Source organism: Sorex araneus, chromosome 5, assembly GCF_027595985.1.
Source record: "Sorex araneus isolate mSorAra2 chromosome 5, mSorAra2.pri, whole genome shotgun sequence".
Taxonomy (NCBI): Eukaryota; Metazoa; Chordata; class Mammalia; order Eulipotyphla; family Soricidae; genus Sorex; species Sorex araneus.
The window spans coordinates 81,223,429-81,247,998 of NC_073306.1; the positions used below are offsets into that span (position 1 = coordinate 81,223,429).

Genomic DNA, 24,570 nt, shown 5'->3' on the forward strand with positions numbered 1-24,570 from the left:
ATGCATTACCCTGAACTGTCTCTCCAGCCCCTCCTTTTAGGTTTTAATCAGCACTTGGAAGTTTACTGGATATACTGGATTTTCAGAAATGAGAACAGGGAAGGCACAAATGCTAAATTGTCATGAAGTTTCTTGGAATTGACTTTGAGATAATACATAAGTGAAGATAGATTCATCTCTGGGTCTAAGTAAAAGGAGGTCTCTAAGAAAAAACTAAGAAAAAAAAGGTTTTCCACATCACATTTTATATCTCCCATATTGCTCAAGCCTATGGTGGGCTTTCACTTGCTCTTTAGTGGAGCAAGACCTTCCTTTCGAGATACAGAAGTTTCCTGGATGACCTATTCAAGGGGGAGTTTAATATGTTGGTAAGCCCTCTCAAATTTTCCCTAATGATTGAGGTCTCCAAGAGGAAAAGTATTAACACTCAAAGCCTTAATGATTTGTCTGCTGACACGAAAGATCCACTATTATTCTGCAAGAAAGATTTTATTTTATTGCAAATTATCTCATAAAATGTATATACCCTAAAGAACTTAGACAGCTACGTTCAACCAGTATGTCTCAAAACAGTTCATCAAAGAAATCTGTTACCCTACAAGATTTAGACAGCTAAGTTCAACCAATCTGTGAAAAGTTGTTATAACAAAAATATTCTTGAAGGAAGGGGAAATTGAAAAAAACTGGACTGAAGCAATAGTACAGGGGTAGAGCTTTTGTCTTGCACACAGCTAACCCGGGTTTAATCCCCAGCATCCCATATGGTTCCCCAAGCACCACCAGGAGTAATTCCTGAGTGCAGATCCAGGAGTAACCCCTGAGCATCACTGGGTGTGACCCAAAAAGTCAAAAAATAAACAAAAACAAAAAAGGCTCTGAGGGCTGGAGAAATAGGACAAGAGGGTTAAGGCACTACTTGCCTTGCAAATGGCTGTTTCATGTTCAATCCCCAGCACCCCATATGGTCCCTTGAGCAGAAAGGAGTGATCCTGAACAGGAGCCAGAAGCAAGCCCTGAGCACACCCCATCCCCCAAATACTCTTAAAATAATAACATTTGGAAGAGATGTAGATATGGTTCAGTGGTAGAGCACATGGCCTTACAAGTACAAGTCCCTGGTTTGGTCCCCAGTACACCCCACAAAAGAAAAAAAAAAAAGAAAAGAAATTAGAAACTAAAAATCTTAGATACTTACATACCAACATCTCTATGTCCCAAATTCCAATTTAAATGTAAATAGCAGATTACTGGTTCATATATCTGTCTTAAACAGAGCTGGGGATAAAGGATTGTCTTGTAAAGGACATGTGAGTCACTTTAATAGAAGCTAGAATTTTAGTATGTCTTACCTCCTCCCCCTCAAGTGGAACACTAATCAATTGGAAGAAGAGACTGAAAAAGGTACTTCAAAAATTCAAAAAATTTCACAGTAAAAATGTGAAACTTTTCATAAAACCATTATTATTAAACTCTTCCTATAATAAGGAAGGATCGGAAGATGCTTAAAAGTCACATCTTGAAGGCCAGAGCAATAGTACAGTGGATTGGGCACTTGCCTTGCACATGGCTGGCCCAGGTTCAATCCCCAGCATCACATGTGGCCCCCTATGCCCACCAAGAGTGATTCTGGAGCACAGACCCATGAGTAAGCCCTGAGCACAGCCAAGTGTGTCCCCCCTCCCCCTGAAAAAAATCGTATTGATCAGAGAGCTGAGACAGAATTCTTTTCTTTTTTTTTTTTTTTTTTTTTTTGGTTTTTGGGTCACACCCGGCGATGCACAGGGGTTACTCCTGGCTCTTCACTCAGGAATCACCCCTGGCGGTGTTCAGGGGACCATATGGGATGCTGGGATTAGAACCCAGGTCGGCCGCGTGCAAGGCAAACGCCCTACCCGCTGTGCTATCGCTCCAGCCCCGAGACAGAATTCTTATGAAAAAAAGGTCACCAGCCCAGAGGTCTTAAAATTTTAATTAAAGAAAAATTAATGGAAACCACACAATATTAAAGCCTAATTTTCATTACTTCTACATCAGATTTAATGATCGTGCTATTTATTTGAATAAGGAGCAGTATAAGTAAGACCACATCCCTGTAGCTTTTTGAGGAGAACCAAGGCAAGAAAGTACTAGTTTAATGGAATTCACTCCCTTGTACAAGGGACCCTGGGGAAAAAAGGAAAAGAATATGAGTAAGAAAGTGTCAGTTCCCACCTTAAAGGCTATATATAATACTAAGCTAACTATAACTGGATTTTTAATTATGACTGAGAAGAAGCATCAGACTGACTGAAGTTAAAAAAAAAAAAGGAATCTTAAAAAAAAACAGTGAGGGGCTGGAGTGATAGCACAGCAGGTAGGGTGTTTGCCTTGCACTTGGCCTACTCGGGTTAGATTCCCAGCATCCCATATGGTCCCCCAAGCACCTCCAGGAGTAATTCCTGAGTGCAGAGCCAGGAGTAACCCCTGAGTATCACCGGGTGTGACCCAAAAAGAAAAAAATAAATAAACAGTGAAACATAAAGTAAAAATAAATGAAGTACAGTGACACAGAAACTGTTTTGACTTTATCCTTAACAGGGCAGGAGGAATGATGAAAATGACAAAAATGTTAAGTGTAACAAAACTATGTGGAAACAGATTTTTGTGAAAGGAACAGACTACCCTCAAGATAAGTATATTTTATATGCCTGGAATTTCACCAGTTTCTTGAACTGTTTTTTTGCAGGTTCTTCTCAATAAGTGATTTTTATGGTCACTGTTTTTGCCTAAAACACATCAAATGTGCATCCAAATGTCATGCTGTTATTATGAACTACATAATCTTCTGGGGATGGAGAGCAGGATGCCTGCTTTGCCTGTGTCCAACCTGGGTTTGATTCCTGGCACCCCATATGGTCTGAGCCCTGCCAGGAGTTATCACTGAGTGCGCAGCCAGGAATAAGCCCTGAGCACCACTACATACATAAGGCCAAAACAAACAACAATAAAAATAACAAAACCCCCCAAATTAAAAGACTAAAAAACCATGCTCCAAAAGCAAAACTTGGAAAAAACTGCAAACATGGATTAAAATCAGCTACAGGTCTTTTTGAAAAGGTCTCTGGATACTCTTATATTCATGTGACTTCATTTTAGAAGGAACTTCTTCAAGAGCAATGTTTGTGGTATGCAATAACCCATACTCTCTCCCCACTCATCAGAGTGACGTACTTTTTACTTTTTTTAATATTGATTTAAGCTTTGTTTTTTAATTTTATTGAATCACTGTGAGATAGTTACAAGCTTTTATTTTTGGATTACAATCACACAATGATCAAACACCCAACCCTCTACCAGTGCCCATTCCCCATCACCAATATCCCGGGTATACCCCCCTTTTCCCACCCTTCCCCTGCCTCCATAGCAGACAATATTCCCCATACTCTCTCTACTTTGGGGCATTATGGCTTGCAACACAGACACTGAGAGGTCATCATGTTTGGTCCATCATCTACTTTCAGCACACATCTCCCATCCTGACTGATTCCTCCAGTCATCATTTTCTTAGTGATCCCTTATCTATTCCATCTGCCTTCTCCCCTCAGCTTATGAAGCAGGCTTCCAGCTATGGGGCAATCCTCCTAGCCCTTGTATCAAAACAACGAGATATCATCTCATACCACAGAGACTGTTACACATCCAAAAGAACAAAAGCAACCAGTGCTGGCATGGATGTGGGGAAAAAGGAACTCTCTTTCACTGTTGGTAGAAATGCCAACTGGTCCAGCCTTTCTGGAAAACAATATGGACAGTCCTTCAAAAACTAGAAATTGAGCTTCCATATGACTCTGCAATACTACTTCTGGGAATTTATCCCAAGGATGCAAAAAAGCAGAGCAGAAATGACATCTGTACCTATATGTTCATGGCAGCACTGTTTACAATAGCCAAAATCTGGAAACAACCCAAGTGCCCTAGAACAGATGACTGGTTAAAGAAACTTTGGTACATCTACACAATGGAATACTATGCAGCTGTTAGGAGAGATGAAGTCATGAAATTTGCTGATAAATGGATAGACATGGTGAGTATCATGCTAAGTGAAATGAGTCAAAAAGAGAGGGACAGACATAGAAGGACTGCACTCATTTGTGGAGTCTAGAATAACATCACATGAGGCTACTTTTAGTGGACTGAAGTAGAAGGTATGACTTCCCCTTCCCCCTACCTAAAAGAAAAGCAAATGGGAGAGCAGTAATTGGGTGACAGAGGTTTTTTTTAAAGGAAAGAAAACATCCATAGGGGCTTTTTCTTTCTCTCTTTGAAAAATAGAGACAAATCTGTTTCCAAATCATAGGGAACAGGTGATAGAAACAGGAGTGGGGAAAGTCTAGAAGAAGGAAAGACAGAAAAAAAGAAAGAGAGAGACATCACAGAGAAAAGCAGGGAAAACTGTTTCCCGGTAAGTTTTTTTTGGGGGGGATGATGTTGGGGTTGGTGGTACTCAGGGGTAACTACTGGCTCTGTGCTGAGATTATCTCCTGATGGTGCTCAGGAAACCAAAGCTGGGCTTCCTGCATACAGAACTGGTATTTCCCAGGAAGCCTCTGAAGAAGGCTCCAGCAACAAAGGGTGCAGTACAGCAGGGATGAAGTAAAATAAAAGAAACTGGTCAGCCTGCCACTGAATTTCTTGACTAACTTATGCTCCTACTCATCACCCCTATCCTGAAATAGGGGCATAAAAGCCAATACAACTTTCCTTAATTCCCAGCTCAAACAACACCAATGATCCTCAATTTAGAATTTATAACCTAAAGAGGGTACAAATATTAATTTTAATAAGTGAAATATAGTATGTTAATGGACATAAAAATATAAAATAAATCCAACTAGACACATTTAAAAATTTATATCTCCTCAAAATTATAAACTTATCTTTTGCTTAAAAAGTACTTTAAAGTGTAACCTTTGCTTAGAAATGGAAAAACTAAATTAGCCTAAATTTCCTAAAGCTCAAAGGTCTAAGTCTGATTTAGTTCCAGTGCAATGATTTGCTCTATTTGTTCTACCTTAGACTATACTGCTATTAGTCTCTGCGTGTTATATATGATCTTCTCTGCAACATTTAAAAATATGCTAAAATGCAATGGTAATTATTTTCTCCATAGAAGTATTATCCCCAACAACTCAACAAATCTTGAAAAAGGAAAACACTTCTCTCTTTCATACAAGAATTAAAAAAAACTTCAAGAAATGTTATTCTTATTTTTCAAATGCCTATTTCAAACTATAACCTAGGGAGGTAGTAAACAAATTTACCAATAAATGAATAAAAACATCACTGTCAAATTTACTACAGGTAGTTAATAAATATAATGAATACAATCTAATACATATTGCTAAATAACTGACTTTATGTCCAGTACTTTTAAAAATCCTGAGGGGCTTACTTTAATTTCAACTTGCTCTTCCATTTCTTTAGTTTTTATTGTAGTGTACTCCTTTTCAAGCCTACAATGGAAAAAAAACCAAAGGTATATATTTGTTCCAAAGCAATTATTAAATTATAAAGTTGAAAGATACCACAGACACACAAAATTCAACCTGTTTACTAAACCAGCTTATAGTCTGAACTACTTGAGAGGGGAATCATATCATCTGCAAAGTTATATGAATTTGTACAAAACATTCCTTAACAAATCACAAAAAAAAAGAATAACACAAGTGAACTTCAGAAAGTAAAATATAACTTTGTAAATCAGTGCTTTAATTTTTAGAAGTGCAAAGAAATAAAAAATAAAGTGAAATATATAAGGCACCAGGGAGCTAAGTTTATAGATTCTATTTAGTCGAAAAGCAGCAGAAAGGCACAACGGAAGCAAGCTGGGTTCAAAAACAAAGACAAAAAGAAAAAAAAAGAAAAAGAACAACAACAAAAAAAACCCACAAAAGAGCTACGCTTTCTTCTCAATCCATGATAATCTATATAATCCAAATGGACCTACCTTAACCCCCCAAAAGTAAAATTGACTAAAATGTTTATCTGGGGGTGTGGGGGAGGGCAACAAACCTTCCTAATAAAAGACTCGATGCAAATATAAAAATCACCATCAGGATTCCACGTAAGTAGTAAATAACCACAGTCAAGAAAAAACAATGGTTACTAAAGAGAATGGGTAAAAGCTGGAGCACAGTCTCGAATATCACTCCTCAAACAGTAATTGCAAGGGAGAGAAACAGTAAATGTATATAGTACAGAATCCTAGCAAACAGCATCTCAGATCAAGGTTACAACCACTGGTGATAGTACCTGCTCTCCCAGTGAAGCTACCCTAGGAAAGCATCCCCACTCTATGGCATCCTCTCAGAAATGCAGAGCTCACTCTAGTACCAAAAGTAATCCCCAAACTAGTTCAAATGAGAGGACTGTCTTCAAAAATATTTAAAAAGTGTGCCTGAATGGCAGTCTGAGAATGATACACTATCACCAATTATAAAAGAGTAAAAATAACAAATATTATTTTTGCAATTATGCAACTTAATATTATCTTTTAAAAATGTGAGTCATAAAGAAATCAGCCCCAACTTATTTTTATATCTGACTTCAACAAGAAGATTACTACCAAATTTAACTACTCCAAATGTTAACAAAAACTGGGTCCTAAACAACTTACTTGATTACAAAAAAACACATTCTCAAAGAGCATTTTATTTTTCCTTCGCATAAATACTTATTTATTCCAGTGACATTCATCTATTTAAATGACTTATACACACACATATACATACATAAAATAAATATAAAAATCACTTTTGGGACCATGCTCAGTGGTGCTCAGGGGTGACTCCAGATTGAAGGATCACGCAAAGCTAGGACGGAACCCAGACCTTCTGCATGCAAAGTATGAGCTCAGCCTGTTGAAGAATTTCTCTAGCACCCACCGAAAATATTTTCAAATATACAGTTTAGTGGTATTAATATAGCTATAATGTTGTAAGGTCATCAAAACCATTGCATTCACACCTTTGTTCATCTTGTCAAACTAAAGCTCTACCTACCTGACATGGTAACAGTGACTCTCCCCTTTATCCAGACCCTGCAAACAACCAATTTATACTAACACTTTGCTATCATCTCATCTAAGTGTAACTATACATTATTTTTCCTACTGTAATGAGCTATTTTACTTAGCATAATGTCACCAAGGCTCGTATCACACATCAGAGAGTCCTTCTTTTTTAAGACTGAGTTAGATGGAAATATTTCATATTTTTTCTCATGATCATTTGGGAGTTTTGTGTTGGGGAGAGGAAGACCACAAAAATCAGTCTTATTTGGGGGAGGACCTAACATATCAAAGGAATAATCCAGTAAGATATCAATATTGTGTGGAGTTTGATCACTGCCTGAGGAAGTGCTTGTCAGGTTTCTCCACTATAAGCTACTTCATATTCTTGTCACTACTCTTAGAACTTTATTGTAGCTTGTCTGATTTACTAAAGGAACCTCATAATCATTCTCTCAACTGCAAGTTGAGAGATGGTGCAAGTCTGACTGCACCATCTTTTCTACACAACAGCAGTAAGTGGTATTTTTAAAATGCTGATCTGCATCATACCAGTCCCAGATTTAAATTGCTTCAGTGGCTATTATCTTCACACTAAATTTCTAAGGCTTACTAGGGGCCACAGAGATAATACATAGGTTAAACCCTAGTTCAATATCCTGCACTGCCAGTAGTGATTTCTGAGCAGAGTCAGGAGTAAGCACACCACCAAGTGTGGACAAATGAAAAAAGTTCTTATTTCTATAAAGCACATATTCAATTATTTAAGGACAAAGGGCTCAAGTGAAATCCCCCCAAAAGTAAGTGTGAGGACTTGTTGTATTTATATAAAAATACATTTTTTAATCTGAAGAAGAGGGGAAAATAAAAGAAACTGAAGAAACTGCATGTAAGAGGACTATATATATACACACACAACACACACAAATATATACTACATATACATAGACACACACATATGGAAATACTAAATATATATATATATATATATATATATATATATATATATATATATATATATATATAAAGCACCTAATGGTCCTCAGGGCTGATTTCTGTTTCTGTACTCAGGGATCACTCCTGGTGATGCTCACTGTAACTGTCACTGTTATCCCGTTGGTCATCGATTTACTCAAGCGGGTACCAGTAATGTCTCCATTGTGAGACTTGTTACAGTTTTTGGCATACTGAATATGCCATGGGTAGCTTGCCAGGCTCTGCGGTGCAGGCAGGATACTCTTGGTAGCTTGCCGGGCTCTCCGAGAGGGCCGGAGGAATCCTCCCGTGTGCAAGGCAAACGCCCTACCTTCTGTGCTATTGCTCCAGCCCGGTGGTGCTCAGAGGATCCTAAATTGGTCACATGCAAGGTATACACCAGAACGCTTTTACTATCTCTCCAACCTTATATCTGTAACCTTTTTTAAAGCTTAAAATTATACCAAAATAAAAATTACAACAATAAAATACCAAAGGTCAAGCTTGATCACTTGCATCTTTCATGCCTTAAAGGAACATCTGAGTCTGTCCAAAATATTATCCTTTTGCTTAAAACACCCTCATCTTTGCATGGCCAATGTCTACTTATTCTACTCAACGCGAGTAGAGTAGAATACTTAAAAAAAAAAACAACTTTTTTTTAATTATTTTTTTTAATTTTTTTTTTATTGAATCACCATGTGGAAAGTTACAAAGCTTTCAGACCTAAGTCTCAGTTATACAATGCTCGAACACTCATCCCTTCACCAGTGCACATATTCTAGCTCCAAAAATCACAGTATACCGCCCCCCTACCCCAACTGTGTAGCTGATAAATTTCACTTTACTTTCATTAAGAGCAACTTTTAAAACCAGATGATAACACTTTTCTCAAAATTCTTAAGTAGTTTCTGGGGCTTGAGAGATAGTACAGCGAGTAGGATGCTTACCTTGCATGCAGACAACTGGATTCAATTCCCAGCACCTCATCAGTCTCCCAAGCCCCACCAAGGAGTGATCCTTGAGCACAGAGCCAAGAGGAGGCTCTGAGCACCATAGGGTATGGCTCCAAAACCAAAATAAATATTCTCCAGTAGTTTCCCTTCAGCCGAATCAACCCTGGCGATCAATGGGGTGACAGATGTCGAAGCCAGATGGCCCTCACACAGCGGGTAAGGTGTTTGCCTTGCACACGGCCGACCCAGGTTCAATTCCTCCATCACTCTTGGAGTGCCTGGCAAGCTACCAAGAGTATCTCGCCCACATGGCAGAGCCTGGCAAGCTCCCTGTGGTGTATTCAATATGCCAAAAACAGTAACAAGTCTCACAATGGAGACATTACTGATCCCGCTCGAGCAAATCAATGAGCAACAGGTTGACAGTGATAGAGTGATAGTTTCCCTTCAGGTGTGAATGAATGTCTCACACCTGAGAAGACCACCAAGACCCAACAGAAAATCCAATTTAATTCATACCTGTGCTGTTCAATACAGAAGCCACTAGCATCATGTGAGCAGTCAATGGCCATTTGAACTGTGGCTAATATAACTGATATAAACTTTGGTCACTGTTTACCTGCCACAAGTAGGTACTGACTGCTACTTAGGCAAGCTAAGTTTGAGTATCCTTAGCTTCCCTCTGCATTTCTTTTTTGCAGGAGTGGCCTCCCAAACAGCATTCAATAGCATTCCTGGTTGGATAGCACTGTAGCACTGACGTCCAGTTGTTCATCGATTTGCTCAAGCAGGCACCAGTAACATCTCCATTGTGAAACTTGTTGTTACTGTTTTTGGCATATCGAATATGCCACGGGGAGCTTGCCAGGCTCTGCCGTGCAGGCGGGATAGTCTTGGCAGCTTCCCAAGCTCTCCGAGAGGGACAGAGGAATCAACCTGGGTCAGCTGCATGCAAGGCAAACGCCCTACCCACTGTACTATCGCTCCAGTCCAGCATTCCTGGTAATCTCAGCAATTAGCCTAATGCTGGGGCCCAATAGTGCTGGGACCAGCAGGATCATGGTGCTTAGGGGCTTCCAGGGCTACACTGGGCAAAGCTGGGAAGCAGGAGGGGAATACAGGGCCAGGGATCAAACTTGGGGTTTGGCATAGAGGTAGTCCCCTTGGAGATCTTCCCACCCCCATTATGCTCTGGACTGCACTACTCACCTGCTTGCCTACTACCTACAGTCACACTAACAGGCTTTTTTGAAGTATACCCGACTCTTGCTTCAGTCATCACATTTACTCTTCTCTAATGGGAAGTATATGCCCCCCAGATAATCATCTGATTTCAACTCTCATTTCCCTCATGTTGTTCAAATGGCAACTGATCAGTCTTCGAGCCCAATTCAACAAGGCACCCCCATTACTCCGCCCTTCATCCATTTCATTTAATGGCATATGCACTGATGGAAATGATACTGTTTATTTCTTCTTTGTCATTCTTTTGAACTTCTGTAAATTTATATTAGCCTCTAGCCCCAGCAGTTATAAAGTTTTGGGAGCTGGAGAAATAGCACAGGCGTTTTGTTGTTGGCTTTAACTACAATCAACTCCAGTTCGATCCCTAGCACGGAATATGGTGCCCAGAGCAACACCACGAGTGACCCATGAGCATAGAGCCAGGAGTAAGTAAGCACAGCTGGGTGTGCCCCACAAAAAAAGGGAAAAATAGGGGCTGTAGCAATAGCACAGCAGGTAGGGGGTTTGCCTTGCACGTGGCCTACCCGGGTTCAGTTCCCAGCATCCCATATGGTCCCCCAAGCACCACCAGGAGTAATTCCTGAGTGCATGAGCCAGGAGTAATCCCTGTGCATTGCCGGGTGTGACCCAAAAAGCAAAAAAAAAAAAAAAAAAAAAAAAAAAGAAAGAAAGAAAGAAAGAAAGAAAGAAAGAAAGAAAGAAAGAAAGAAAGAAAGAAAGAAAGAAAAAATACAGTGCTCGGAAACTGTGTCCTTTAAAAAAAATCTTTGCTTCCATTATCTGCCAACCTTCTACCTGACCAGGTCATTGGCTTTCAATTTTTCCTCCACATGTACCTGCTTAAAGTATATTTCTCCTTGTATATTTTAAAGATTTCTTTTTTAAAAATCTTAAACCATTTACCTGAAGTGCAGGTGCAAAAGATACATAGATATAGAAACATAGATATATATGTGCTTTAAATTTTTGCTGCTGAAATATTAAATGGAATACCTCATTTAATTTACTAGTAACATCTATAATAAGTAGCAAAAGCAGCATCACTTTTTAAAGCCATAAATTAAATTTTATTTTCATTCTATCATTAAAGTTTGCCTTCCTAATTCAAAACAAATACATGTGTAATAATTCTTCCATAATTCTATTTTTCAATTCTAATTTTAAGGAGCATACGGCAGCCTTGTTAAACAAGTCAGGTGGATGAAGTGAGAATCTTCATTAGGCTTTCTTCGCAGTGATCTCTTGAGATCAAAGCATTCTGATATTGTCTTTATGTTCCGTACCATAAAAAACTCTTGTATCCCAAAGTAACGTGACATAGTATGATCTATACATCAAAAATACATCTTTACGGGGCTGGAGAGATAGCACAGCGGGTAGGGCGTTTGCCTTGCACGCAGCCAACCCGGGTTCAAATCCCAGCATCCCATATGGTCCCCTGAGCACAGCTAGTGGTAATTCCTGAGTGCAGAGCCAGGAGTAACCCCTGTGCATCGCCAGGTGTGACCCAAAAAGCAAAAAAAAAAAAAAAAAAAATATTTACAAAATAGTAGGCAGCAGACTGCAAACAGTATGATGAAAAAAGAACCAAGTATCTCTGATAGTGAGCAGTTACCAGGTAAACGTGGAGCTAAAAATATACATAAAATTGAAAACCTGGTTATCACACTTAAGAGCATTTTCCTACCTCCAGCGGATTCTGTGGGCAGTTTAAAGACACGAAGACATGAAGTCTTCCAGTTCCATCCATGTTGCTGCAAACTGCATGATCCCATCATTCCTTACAGTATTGCATTGTGTATATACATTACATACTCATGATCCTATTATCTGTCGTTAGGGGCTGGAGTGATAGCACAGCCGATAGGGCATTTGCCTTGCACACGGCAGACCCAGGTTCGATTCCCAACATCCCATAGCGTCCTCTGAGCATGGCCAGGAGTTAATTCCTGAGTGCATGAGGCAGGAGTAACCCCTGTGCATCGCCAGGTGTGACCCGAAAAGAAAAAAAAAAAAAAAAGAATCACTCCTATCCTATTATCTGTCGTTGGATACGTAGGTAGATTCCAAACTTAGCTACTGTACTGAGTGTTGCAATGAATTATGGTGTGCATTCATTCTTTTCCTTCTTCTGTCCTAGAGATAGATACCCAAAAGTGGAATTGCTGGGTCATATGGGAGCTTAATCTAAGTTTACTGAATATGCTCCATATAGTTTTCCAAAGGGGTCACCAGACAACATTCCTAACATCAGTAATGAGGGTTCCTCTTTGACCACATCCCTGCCAACAGAGACTGTTCCCAGTATTTTGATATGTGCCATTATCACTGGTATAAGATGACATCTCATTGTTATCTTGATTTGGATTTCCTAAATCATAAGTGATGAACATTTCTTTATGTGTCTGTTGGCCATACATGTATCTGCCGGTCTTCCTCAGAGAAGTGTCTTGTTCATTTTCTCTCCCCATTTTGTTTTTTCTCCCCATTTTTTGATGGGGCTTTTAGGTTTTATTGTTGTTGTTACGGGTCTTCGAATTTGTAGATCCTGGATATCAACCCTTTATCTGATGTGTGAGTGTGAATATTTCCTCCCATTGGGCAGTTGTTAGTTTTAGCTCGTGTTTCTTTTGCCACACAGAAACTTAATTTGTTGCATGTGGTCATCCAATTCTCCCAACACCATTTACTGAAAAGGCTGTCTTTATTCCATTTCATGCTCTTAGCACCTTTGTCAAAAATTAACTGACCATATATTTGGGGTGGGAAACTATTTCTTAACAGGCAACTTATTACCACCCCAATTCAAGTTTCTATTATTCTCTTGTATACACTATTTCAACAGTTCACTAATTCCTCTCCCTGAATTTACCCTGATTCTTCTCCGTAGTCTGTTTTCCACACAGCTGCCACTTCACTTCTGTTCACTTATGTCCTTCCTCTGTCCTCTTCTTCTGGAACCCCTCAGATGTAAATGATCTTCATAATATTATCTGATAAATCATGATTTTTTTCGCTTAAAATTCTTTCTCTTTTCTTCTCTGTTCTTTTTAATGGTTTCCTCTACTTCATCCTTAAACTCAGACTCATTATTCAGTCCCATCCGTTCTTCTGTTGAAACCTGCTATTGTGTTTTATAATTCAACTACTACATTTGTTTGGATTTTTTCTCATATCTTCTGTCATACTTTGTCCTTACCAAAATTCTTTTTCCCTGAGTTCTTCACTTCATGAACCAGGAAGATTGTTTTCTGAAAGTCTTCCCTGCGTCGTTTAGAAAATTCTGGTATGCTCGGGATCCTTCCTGGGCTTTTATCTTCATCTGTTGTTATAGGGAAATTTCTTCATTTTGTTGATAAATTTCTTCATTTATTCTTTATGCCTGGTGCTGTGTGAGGGCTAGAGATGACTCAGTTTGAACCAACCAGGGCTGCAATCGGGGTTCACAATCACAATTTGAGACAGTGACCAGTTCTGACTCAATAAACTTGTACAGTTTGTGTGGACCCAGATGACCACTTGGAATTTGAAGTTACATGCTTGAAGCAGTTACAGCATCCAAGTCTAGCCAGCCTGGACTCTGACCCAGTGTTCACGGCTGGTGGTGTCGACAGTAGATGTGGGATCAAAATCCAACTGGCCTGGGCATGGGCAGTGGCAAGTGGATACAGTCATGTGTACCTAATAACTTAAGTAAAACAGCAAGCTAAACTTTGTGGCTACTGGGGGACTTACATTTGTTAGCACCTGGCAGCAACTATCATGCCAAGTTTCAGCAGACCAGAGGAGTAACCTATGCTGAGGTTACAAGTGTTTGGAAAGGCCTGGGGCACCAAGTTGGAATAATTCCGTATTGCTACCAGACGTTCATAATCAGTTTAACTGAGTGCTACATTTGAGAAGGCCTAGATTTTGGCCAGGACACTGCAGACACAGTTATTCTGGAATAGGACTGTGCCAAGAAGTTCAGACAGGCCTGCTGGCTGCCTGAGGTAGATTTTAAGTGTGCAGGAGGTACCTTTCTAAAGGCTTGGGCAGCAGTGACCAGGAAGTTCAGGCTTGTCTAGCAATAGCTGCCCTGCCATGTTCTTTCAGCCCTGGGGAGGCTGGGCTTCAGATCAAAACTGTTTGCCCCATAGGGTCTAAACACCATCACTGAAAACTCCTGAATGACAGTTATGAGCTCTCAATAACCATAGCCTGACCAACCCTCAAATGTCCTGCTGAGGTCACACAGGTCTGTGTGCAGACGACAAATAGTTTCTGGAGGACCAGGCATAAGAGACAGAAGGAGCCTCAATCACAGAGCCTCCCTCTCTGCTAAATGCCCACACTGCCAGCCAGGGTCCCCTGCAGCTGGAGGCAGCATCTTTGGGAGGCCTGGCTTGTTTGCTAGCTGACAGCTCCACAGCTGGGAGGGACTAAGTCTACAGGTTAAGCTAAACAAGCCACCAATAAGCTATGCTACAGGGAGGGTGGAGCTCACCCCAGGAAAGGTGTCTTCCAGCTAGAACGCCAGAGGTTAGAGGCAATGCCTGCAGCAGGCGCCATGCCCCAGTGTCCAATTCAGACTCTGGTCTACTCTTTAGATGAAAAAACAGCCCACAGTTGAGGAGCATGGGCTGCCTTATTCCCCTTGTTTCCCAGGACAGTGTGTGATACCTTAGAAATGTCTTGTAAGAGGCCTGTTTACCAAAGCTAGATTCACACATACTGGCTAAGAGTCTTCCTCTTTGGTCAAGTTGGCCCATCGCAACACATCTTCATATTTTGAAAACTGATCTCTATTAGGCAAGGCTGTTTATTCTGAGCTTCTATAAAATACCAAGAAAGCTTCCATAAGAAGATTACATACAGTAAACTAAAATGTAAGTTCTCAGACCATACGTTAAGCCTATTTGATAATCTGACTAATTCTGAACCTATTACACCTGCTGTTAACTAAAAGGAAAAGGCTACGGAATCAAAACACACTATCAGAGTGTTTTTAAAATAATAGCACACTCACATATGTACGCTTAAAAGGTTCCTAATTCTAATCAATATGGAATAGGAAAAGGCCTTTTATTTTATTAAGGTAATACTACACTATGAAGTATAATTTAAGTTTCAAGTACAGAACACTAAAATTAACATGTGTATCCTGCCCACACCACAGAACCTGGCAAGCTACCCATGGCATATTCAATATGCCAAAAACAGTAACAAGTCTCACAATGGACACGTTACTGGTGCCCGCTCGAGCAAATCGATGAACAACGGGACAACAGTGTTACAGTGCAGTGCTATATGCCATACTATATCTACCACTGAAAAGCCAATTCTTTCACCTTACATTTGAACCTTGTCCCAATTAACCTTCTCCTTAAGTTGCCCTGAGCACTGCCAGAAATGACTACAGAGCATGGAGTCAGTCATAGTTGTGATACTGCTGGAGTGGCCCCCAAACAACAACAAACCAAAATACCTCTTCTTGCCCTTTTCTTTTTTTGGGGGGGAGGGGTAACATCGGCAATGCTCAGGGGTTACTCCTGGCTCTGCACTTAGGAATTACTCCTGGCAGTGCTCAGGGGACCATTTGGAATGCCGGGGATCAAATTAGTTATCCAGTTCATATGTCTGTAATCTCTAGGATCACTGCCGTGAAATCATACAGTGCTTGTCTTTCCCCATTTGGTTTATTTCATTAAGATAAACTCTCAAGATCCACCCATGTTGGTGCAATTGGCATGATTTCGCTTTTTTATCTTTCTAGTCAAACAGTACTTGCATACATATCACATCTTTTTTTTTTTCTTTTTGGGTCACACCCTGCGATGCACAGAGGTCACTCCTGGCTCTGCACTCAGGAATTACCCCTGGCAGTGCTCAGGGGACCATATGGGATGCTGGGAATCAAACCCAGGTCGGACACGTGCAAGGCAAATGCCCTACCCACTGTGCTATTACTCCAGCCCCTACATTACATCTTCTTTACTCATTTGTCAGTCAATGGGTACATAAGGTTATTTTCAGCTTTTAGCTATTTTCTTGTAAAAACTTGCATACAATTCTTTTAAAGAGCTGTTCTGTATTTTCTGGTTAAATACCAAAAATGAGATAACTAGAACATTGGGAATTTCCATTTTTAATTTTTTTTAAGGACTCTCATTAATTGCTTTATTTAGAGATTGCCCCAATTTGCAGTCTCTTCATATCCTCTCCAATACTTGTTGCTTATCTCTGGATAACAGCCATTCACAGAGGTGTAGGGTGATATCTCATTATTGTTGATTTACATTTCTCTAATTATAATGATGATGATTAATGATGATAATCTTTTCACGTGCCTACTGGCCACCTGTGTGCCTTTAAAGATTATTTATTCAGATCCTATGCCCAATTTTACAATGAGGCTGGTTGTTTTGTCGTTTTATGAGTACACTGCTTAAATATTAACCCTTTATTAGATGATAATCTTTTCGTGTGCCTACTAGCCACCTGTATGCCTTTAAAGATTGTTTATTCAGATCCTATGCCCAATTTTACACTGGTTGTTTTGTTGTTTTATGAGTATTCTGCTTAAATATTAACCCCTTATTAGATATATGATGTGTGCAAATATCTTCTCGCATTCAGAAAGATGTCTTTTCACTATGATACACATGCCTTTCACTGTGCAGAAGCTTTTCACTTTGAAGCAGTCCTAATTGTTTATTTATTTTGTTCTTTATTTCCCTTTGCACTGGAATCAAGTTCCCCAAATACTTTAAGAGTGATGTCAAAACATCTGCACTTATATGTTCATCGCAGCACTGTTTACAATAGTTAGAATCTTGGAAAAAAACCTGAGTGCCCGAGAACAGATGACTGGTTAAAGAAACTTTGGTACATCTATACAATGGAATACTATGCAGCTGTTAGAAAAGATGAAGTCATGAACTTTGCATATAAGTGGATCAACATGGAAAGTATCATGCTAAGTGAAATGAGTCAGAAAGAGAGAGACAGACACAGACATAGAAAGATTGCACTCATCTGTGAAATATAAAATAACAGAGTAGGAGACTAACACCCAAGATTAGTAGAAATAAGTACCAGGAGGCTGGCTCCATGGCTTGGAAGCTGGCCTCACATGCTGGGGGAAAAGGCAGCTCAGACAGAGAAGGGAACACCAAGTAAAATTTGGTTGGAGATCCTGTGCAGGAAGGGAGATGCATGCTGAAAGTAGACTAGAGACTGAACACGATGGCCACTCAATAGCCCTATTGCAAACCACAACACCCAAAAGGAGAGAGAGAACAAAAGGGAATACCCTGCCACAGAGGTGGGATGGGGTGTGGGGGGGGATGGGTTTGGGGGGGTCCGAGGGATATTGGGTTCATTGGTGGTAGAGAATGGACACTGGTGGAGGGATGGGTTCTCGACCATTGTTTGAGGGAAACACAAGCACGAAAATGTGTTAATCTGTAACTGTACACTCATGGTGATTCACTAATTAAAAAAAAAATAAATTTTTTTAAAAAGAGTGACATCAAGAAGCATATTGACTATGTTACTGCCTATATTTCATGAACCTACGTCTCATATGCAAACCTTTAATGCACTTTGAATTAATTTTTTATACAGTTAGGTAGCTATCTAGTTTTATTATTTTGCATGTGGCTTTACAGTAGAAAGAGTTTTATTTTGTTTTCAATTTTTATTAGAGAATCACTGTGATGTACAGTTACAAACTTATGAACTTTTGTGTTTGCATTTCACTCATACAGTGATCATTTATTTACCCATCCCTCCACCAGTGCCCATTCACCTCCACCGATGATCCCAGTATCCTTCTCACCACCCCACCCTGCCTCTGCGGCAGGGCATTCCCCTTTGTTCAGAAAGAGAAGTTTTAAAGTTAATACACAATAAAATGGTTCCATAAACTGCTATTGAGAAATATTAAACTCCAAATATTAAATTTACTACATATATATATTTCCCCCCTTCCCTTCCTTTTTCTTTGTTGTGTGACAGAAGTCACACAAACCTGGCTGATATACTTGCATGCATGACTGTGGTGCTTACTGGGGGCTATACACTGAGGGCAGTGCTCACATACTTAACCATGGTGCTCTTCAAAGGTCACAGACTTTACCTACAATGCCTGCACATACTTGGTTTATGGCATGCTGTAGGCCACATTCTTTGTTGTGGCACTGGGAATTCCAAACAGAAGAGTCATGGATCACACTTGGGCACATGGGTGGTGCTGGTGAATATTTACACCAGCCTCACATGTCAAAGGCAGGCACTGGAGCCAAACAGATAGTACAGCAGGTAAGGCATTTGCCTTGCATACCCCACCCTGTGTTCAATCCCTGCATCTCATATGGTTCTTAAAGTTTCACCAGGAATGATTCCTGAGTGCAGTGCCAGAAGAAACCCCTGTGTATTGCCAGGTGTGGCCTCAAAACCAAAATAAATAAAAATAAAAGGCAGTCCCTATACCACTGAGTTATCCCCAGGACCCTAAATTTATTATATATTAAGCAACAATACCACCAAATAAAACACTGTAGTTTTTTTAACTCAGAGGAAAATCATACTTATCATTAGAATATCTTGCCACTTCTATTTAATTTTCTATATGCTTCAACAAACATAACTAGAAAATGAAATATAAAATACTTACTTTTTCATTTTTTTGGAATTATATTTGACTTGGTAAGCTGCCTGGATTAATTTGTCTGGACCCCCATCAAACTGATGTGGAACGACCTTCTGAAAGTGCTAAGATATCATAGGACAAACAAAAACAATTTAGTACCATTTATTACTGAATAATCGCATAATGATGATGATGATGATGATGATGATGATGATGATGATGAATAGGATTCACAAACTGACTTACCTGTAACATTCCTTCCATGTCAAGTTGCATCAGTTCTGTCTGATTCATTTGAAGGAGCGCTAATCCTACCCGAAATACTATTTCTAAACCCTGAGGAAAGAAATCATAAACAGTCAAATTTGTATTACTCTTCTATCCCCAAAATGAATCATTCAAAAGAATACTGCAGTGAACACCATGGAAACAAAACAAAAGGTTGACGAACATTTTCTGTATAGAGGGACAGCAAATATTTCAGGTTTTATTGGCCACTATAGCCCAAAAACAGACACCAACTATATGTCCACAACCTATCAGGCTGCTTTTCAATCACAGCAGTGGATGAACAGGTGTGCTATTCAAATCCAAATGGATCAAACACAAATCACAGCTCACTAACTCCAAAGTAACTTAGCGAAGTATTACAAACTGATCTTCCTGAGCTACTGTTAATAATAATTAATATGGGGTTTTAATTAAGATGAATTAATAACAAGATTTTCAGATATCATCTGTCAGCTATCCTTATCTTTCTGCTCTCTCCCAAAATAGAAAAGATAAAGAATCCCTACTACATATCAACAACCATTAAAATGACTACATGCAATGCATTCATGGAAAAGAAGTAATTAAATTATATTCGTTATTTCTCTTTGGGCAACACTTATATTGCCATAATATTACTACAAGGTAGTATTTCTTTCTCCCTAAATCATGTGAAGAGTTGATACAGAGATTTGTTTGATCAAGAATATAAGCTCCCAATCTTGCACTGCCTACATCTGAATTGAGATTACTATGTTCCTTGAGCCCATAGATGAGATACTTACCTTTCTCAGTGTCTTGTCTTTCTCATCTATCAGCTACCAAATGGCAAAACTAAAGTCTACCTACTAGTGCTGTTTCAGACTTAAGTGGGTTTAGCAGTTTAGCACAGAACATGTAAGGCTCTTTTACTATCCTCCTCCTCATTGCCCTGATCTATTTAATCTAAAGATTTCTTTATGTACCTCTTCTATTCCACCCATTTACTTACCTCAGACATAAAGATATCAAATATCCTTGTTGCAATTGGTAGTGGAAATGTTGTAAGAAAGATAGTCAGAAACCAGGATGATGCATACATTGAGGTATGAAAGCTTTGAGATTGAAAATGTACAAAGAGCTCTGGAAGATGCTCCTAAAATAAAAGGGAAAAAATTAGTTAAACCATAGTAAAATGGAATATTTTATTTACTTACTTATTTATTTACTTATTTTTAAATAGAATATTTTAAACCAAGTCATAGTACACACACGGGATCAGCCTATACCAAATGCAAAATAATGAATCGTGGAAACGTTTAAGATGCAGAAGCAGATATAGGACAAGGAAATAAGATGGAGAGGAGCACAATAAAGTGATATCCATGATACCCTTTCAGTAACAGTATTATAAACCACAAAACTCAAAAGAAGGGGGCTGGGGAGTAAAAGGTGCCTGCAACAAAGGCAGGCAGAGTGGTGGAAGAGAAACTGGGAACATTGATGAAGTGATGTAGGTACTAGTGAAGGGATTGGTGTTGGAACATCATATACCTGAAACACAATCATGAGCAACTTTGCAATTCACCGTGACTCAATACAAAAAAAAAATTTCATAAAGCAAAAACAAATAGGTGGGTTAAGGAGGGCTCAGTGGCCAGAACTGTTATGCTCTGGCCCACCCACACGCCCAGGGCATAGCCAAGAGCTCTGCTGTTTGGAAGCCGAGGCGCCACAATGGGGTGTTAGAGCTCCAGGAGCATGTGCCAATTCCCCACCCAAGCAAGCAGCACAACTGAAAATGTGTGTACACCCTAGTGTGCAACTCCCAGCAAGCTCTCCCAGGGGAACGGAGCATGAGCACCATAATCAAGAGCGATCCCCGTGGGTGAGTAGGTGAGCACACAATCAGGCATGTGTCTGCAGCCCCCTCAATGCAACAGTGACAACACAGAGAAAGGAAAGGGAAAATCGTCTAAATAAAATGTTAAAACATTTTGTACTCCCCTTTCCTCCTACAACATAAAGAAGAGAGAGAGGATTTCTAAATGGCTGTGAGTCCAGCTTCCAGAGAAAAGGAGACTTGTAAAGGGGGTTCTCACGCCAGCTGAATCACTCACCCACGTCCATACATTCTGCTGATCTAAATAAATTCAAATGATGCTGCAAACAGCATTATATAAGCAGATTAATAGTGAACCTAGTTTTATATATTTATCAGCAAAACTAAATCCAGAAAGGTAAAATATTTCAAAGGTGTTTTCTGCTAGATTGATTTCTCTAGTCAATCTGAAACCCGAGATGTACAAGAAAGGAACCGTACTTTTAAAAAAGATTCTAGGTTAGCACAAAGAAGGAGATAAATAAGGAAAGGCGGGGAGAGACTCATGAGCCATCCCAAAGGGAAAGGACTGACCCCAGCGTAGTGACGGCCTGGTTCTGGGACAGTGGGGCCTCAGCAGAGCTTCCCAACCTCTAAACTTGCTACCACTTTCCAGCTGCCAGAAAAACTTCAGATTCATCTTTGATTTTGTTTTGGTCTGTTTTGTGGTTTGGGGGCCACACCCAGTGAGGACCAAACCTGGGTAAGCCACGTGCAAGGCAAGTGCACTACCCATTGTACTATGGCACTGGCCCCTCATCTTTGACATTCAATTGATTTCTGGTTGCCGTGTGTTCAGAAACCTCTTACTGTTGCCAAATTTTTTCATAATTCCCACAATCAATTACACAACCACCTATGGGGTCATCACAGTTTAAGAAACTGGGATCACAGAACAGTTAGCAGGAGACAATAGGGCATAATCAGTAAAGTTGGGATCTGGGTCTATCAGACACTTGGCAAACATATTATTTGTTTGAATGTGAAGATCACAATCAGGTTCCCGACTTTTATTTTTTTATAGAAAATACTTAACTGGGAAGTAGGTTTCAACTGTTTTAAGTGACCAACAATACCCATGTGATTAAAATTTACTGGGTTTTTAAAATTTATTTTAATGTTTTTGATGCAAAATTCACCTAACTGTCACTCAACCAAGATGACAAAAAAAATGAAGGCAGTATGCCTTTTGTTAATAATTTACTGTTACCTGTATCATGCACTCAAACTGGTACATACAAAGGCCCAATTCTGCCATGCTTGGTTTAAAAAGTTCACGAAGTCTATAGTCTTGCATTAATTTAACAAATACACAGAATGCTTCTTCTTCTGGCATCTATAAAAGGAGGGGGAAAGAGCAACAAAGGTATATGTTCTATGATACAAATATGTGCCAAATTAAAATTATGTACCCATCAATCATAAAAACTTTTATAAGTGGTCATATAATGCAACAGTGCCCAAAAAATTCAAAAGGATTCCTAAGCATGTTTCTTACTAAAGACTAATAATAATACATATTTCTTTGCTTGACAAAGCCATAGAAAAAAGTCTAGAATAACTCTTGTTAAAACCTATATTTAGTATAAGCACAACGATATGATTCCATGATAGAGACCTTCTCTGTTAATCCTATCAAGCCTTGCAGTTCCATTAATTTATTCAGTCACACAAGAAGCCCGGTGTCCCAGAAAGAACATTTACCTTACATGGTTCTAATTTTCCCTTTAAAAACATTCACTAAGCCTTTTCCAGAGCATGTTCTGGAACTCAAATTTGTTATTAACAAAATAGTCTGCTTACATCCTCAATCTACATCTCCAATTATTCCTCCCCCTTTCTTGTCTAACTGAGATCTGGTTCTGCCCGAAGACGTTAATACCAAAACCAACCCAACCCTGCTCCTGAGGGGAGGGCATTTCCAAGCGTCTTTTCCTTGGCTTTGGAAGCAGGGGGTGGGAAAATCAATGATGCTCAGTGCCACTTCTCTAGCAGTAACTGCCCTCACATTCTCCTCTTTTTCCTTTTTTCCAGCATCGACAAATTTCCAGACCAGAGGTTCCCAAACTTAAGTGGCCTATGGCCATAGCCTCCCTTTACAGAAAGAAATTACTCAGTGCCCCTGTAGAAATCTGCATTATTTAAACTAAAAGAAAGTGCCCCCAAATTGCACCAAAGGCTACCAGTGCCCCCTGCATTTTTCTAGTGCCCCCCTTCCTTCCGCCCCGGGGGACACTCACCTACTTTGGGAACTACTGCTCTAGGTTGTCCTTTATCTCCATACCACTCATTTTTATGAAAATTAGTTCCTTGACCTATTAATATCTAAGTTCCTTTCCCCTAGTGATCCTGAAAGCTAACGATTGGTTTAGGCCTTACACCCATGCTTCCCAGAGTGGAGACCTCCCCACCTCCTTGCATTGGAATATTAGTAGCCTGAGGAGCAACTGAGGTCACTTCTGTTTGTTCACTTAAAAACAGTAGATTTCTGGGGAGCACTAAGTGATTTTTTTTTTTCCTAAAAAGGAGGTGTATTCTACTCCTGGGAATATACTCAGAAAAGACACATGTTCTCCTCCACTGACTGCAGCACTACTAACAACAGGCAAACTATGGAAACCACCACAAGAACAGATAGTATGGTACACATATACAATGGAATACTATTCAGCTGTAAGAAAAGATGAAGTCATATAATTTGCTGATCCACGGATGGATCTGGAGAGTATCATGCTGAGTGAAATGAATCAGAGGGAGAGGACAGACACAGAATGATCTTACTCATAGGTGAGATATAAAGAAACACAGTAGGGAAATAACTAAAGTCCAAAGGCAATAGAAACAAAGAGCAGGAGAACTGATCCTTAGTAGGTAGCTTGCTTCTGGGGCCATAGAAGTGGTGGTGGGGGTTGGGTGGGGGGGGAATGCATAAGGAACAATGGAGGGAGGTGGGGTAAGTCAGGAAAGGGCCCACTAAAAGTGGTCACTCTGGACTAGGCTATGTGCTGAAAGGAAATAAAGTGACATGCATGATATCCTATAGTAATAATACTGTAAACCACGTGCCTAAAAGAGAAAAACATAAAAAGAAAGAAAAAGACCCTTTCACAGAGGCAAACTGGAGGGCAGAAGGAAAACTGGAAACACTGGTGGAGGGAAATGGATACTGATGAAGGACATTGGCGTTCGAACATTATACTCTGCAAAGTCAATCAGGGTAACTTTGTATTTCATGGTTATTCAATTAAAAAAATTTTTTTTCTTTTAAAACAGAGATGTATAATAGAGGGCTGGAGCAGTAGCAGGCGGGTAGGGCATCTGCCTTACATGAGACTGACCTGGGTTCAATCCCTGGCACTCAATATAGTCCCCTGAGCACCACCAGGAGTGATCCCTGAGCACAGAATCAGAAGTCCCAAGCACCACCAGGTAGAACTCAACCCCCACACCCCCAAAAAGGAGACGCAGACCAAATAAGCTTGGCCACCTCTGCTCCAAAGTCACTCGACAAATGAAGTTAACCCGCCCTGAATAGCTATATGACCCTCAGCAAAATTTTCAAACTTCACTGTTGCAGTTT

The 24,570-nt window shown here is 39.8% G+C and overlaps 1 protein-coding gene across 3 annotated transcripts in view; it reads right to left on the reverse strand.

Annotated features, from left to right (window-relative positions):
* EVI5 (ecotropic viral integration site 5) overlaps positions 1-24,570 on the reverse strand; it is a 182,858-nt gene that overhangs the window by 88,120 nt on the left and 70,168 nt on the right. For all 3 annotated transcript variants that reach the window (XR_008630186.1, XM_055138201.1, XM_055138200.1), the window contains exons 6-10: positions 22,201-22,326; positions 20,121-20,264; positions 19,106-19,195; positions 18,884-18,981; positions 5,432-5,492 (exon numbers count right to left, since the gene is read on the reverse strand). Coding sequence is in view for 2 of the 3 variants with exons in the window: in XM_055138201.1 (XP_054994176.1) it covers positions 5,432-5,492; positions 18,884-18,981; positions 19,106-19,195; positions 20,121-20,264; positions 22,201-22,326 (519 nt within the window). In the remaining variant the exon portion in view is untranslated. The remainder of the gene's footprint in view (positions 1-5,431; positions 5,493-18,883; positions 18,982-19,105; positions 19,196-20,120; positions 20,265-22,200; positions 22,327-24,570) is intronic.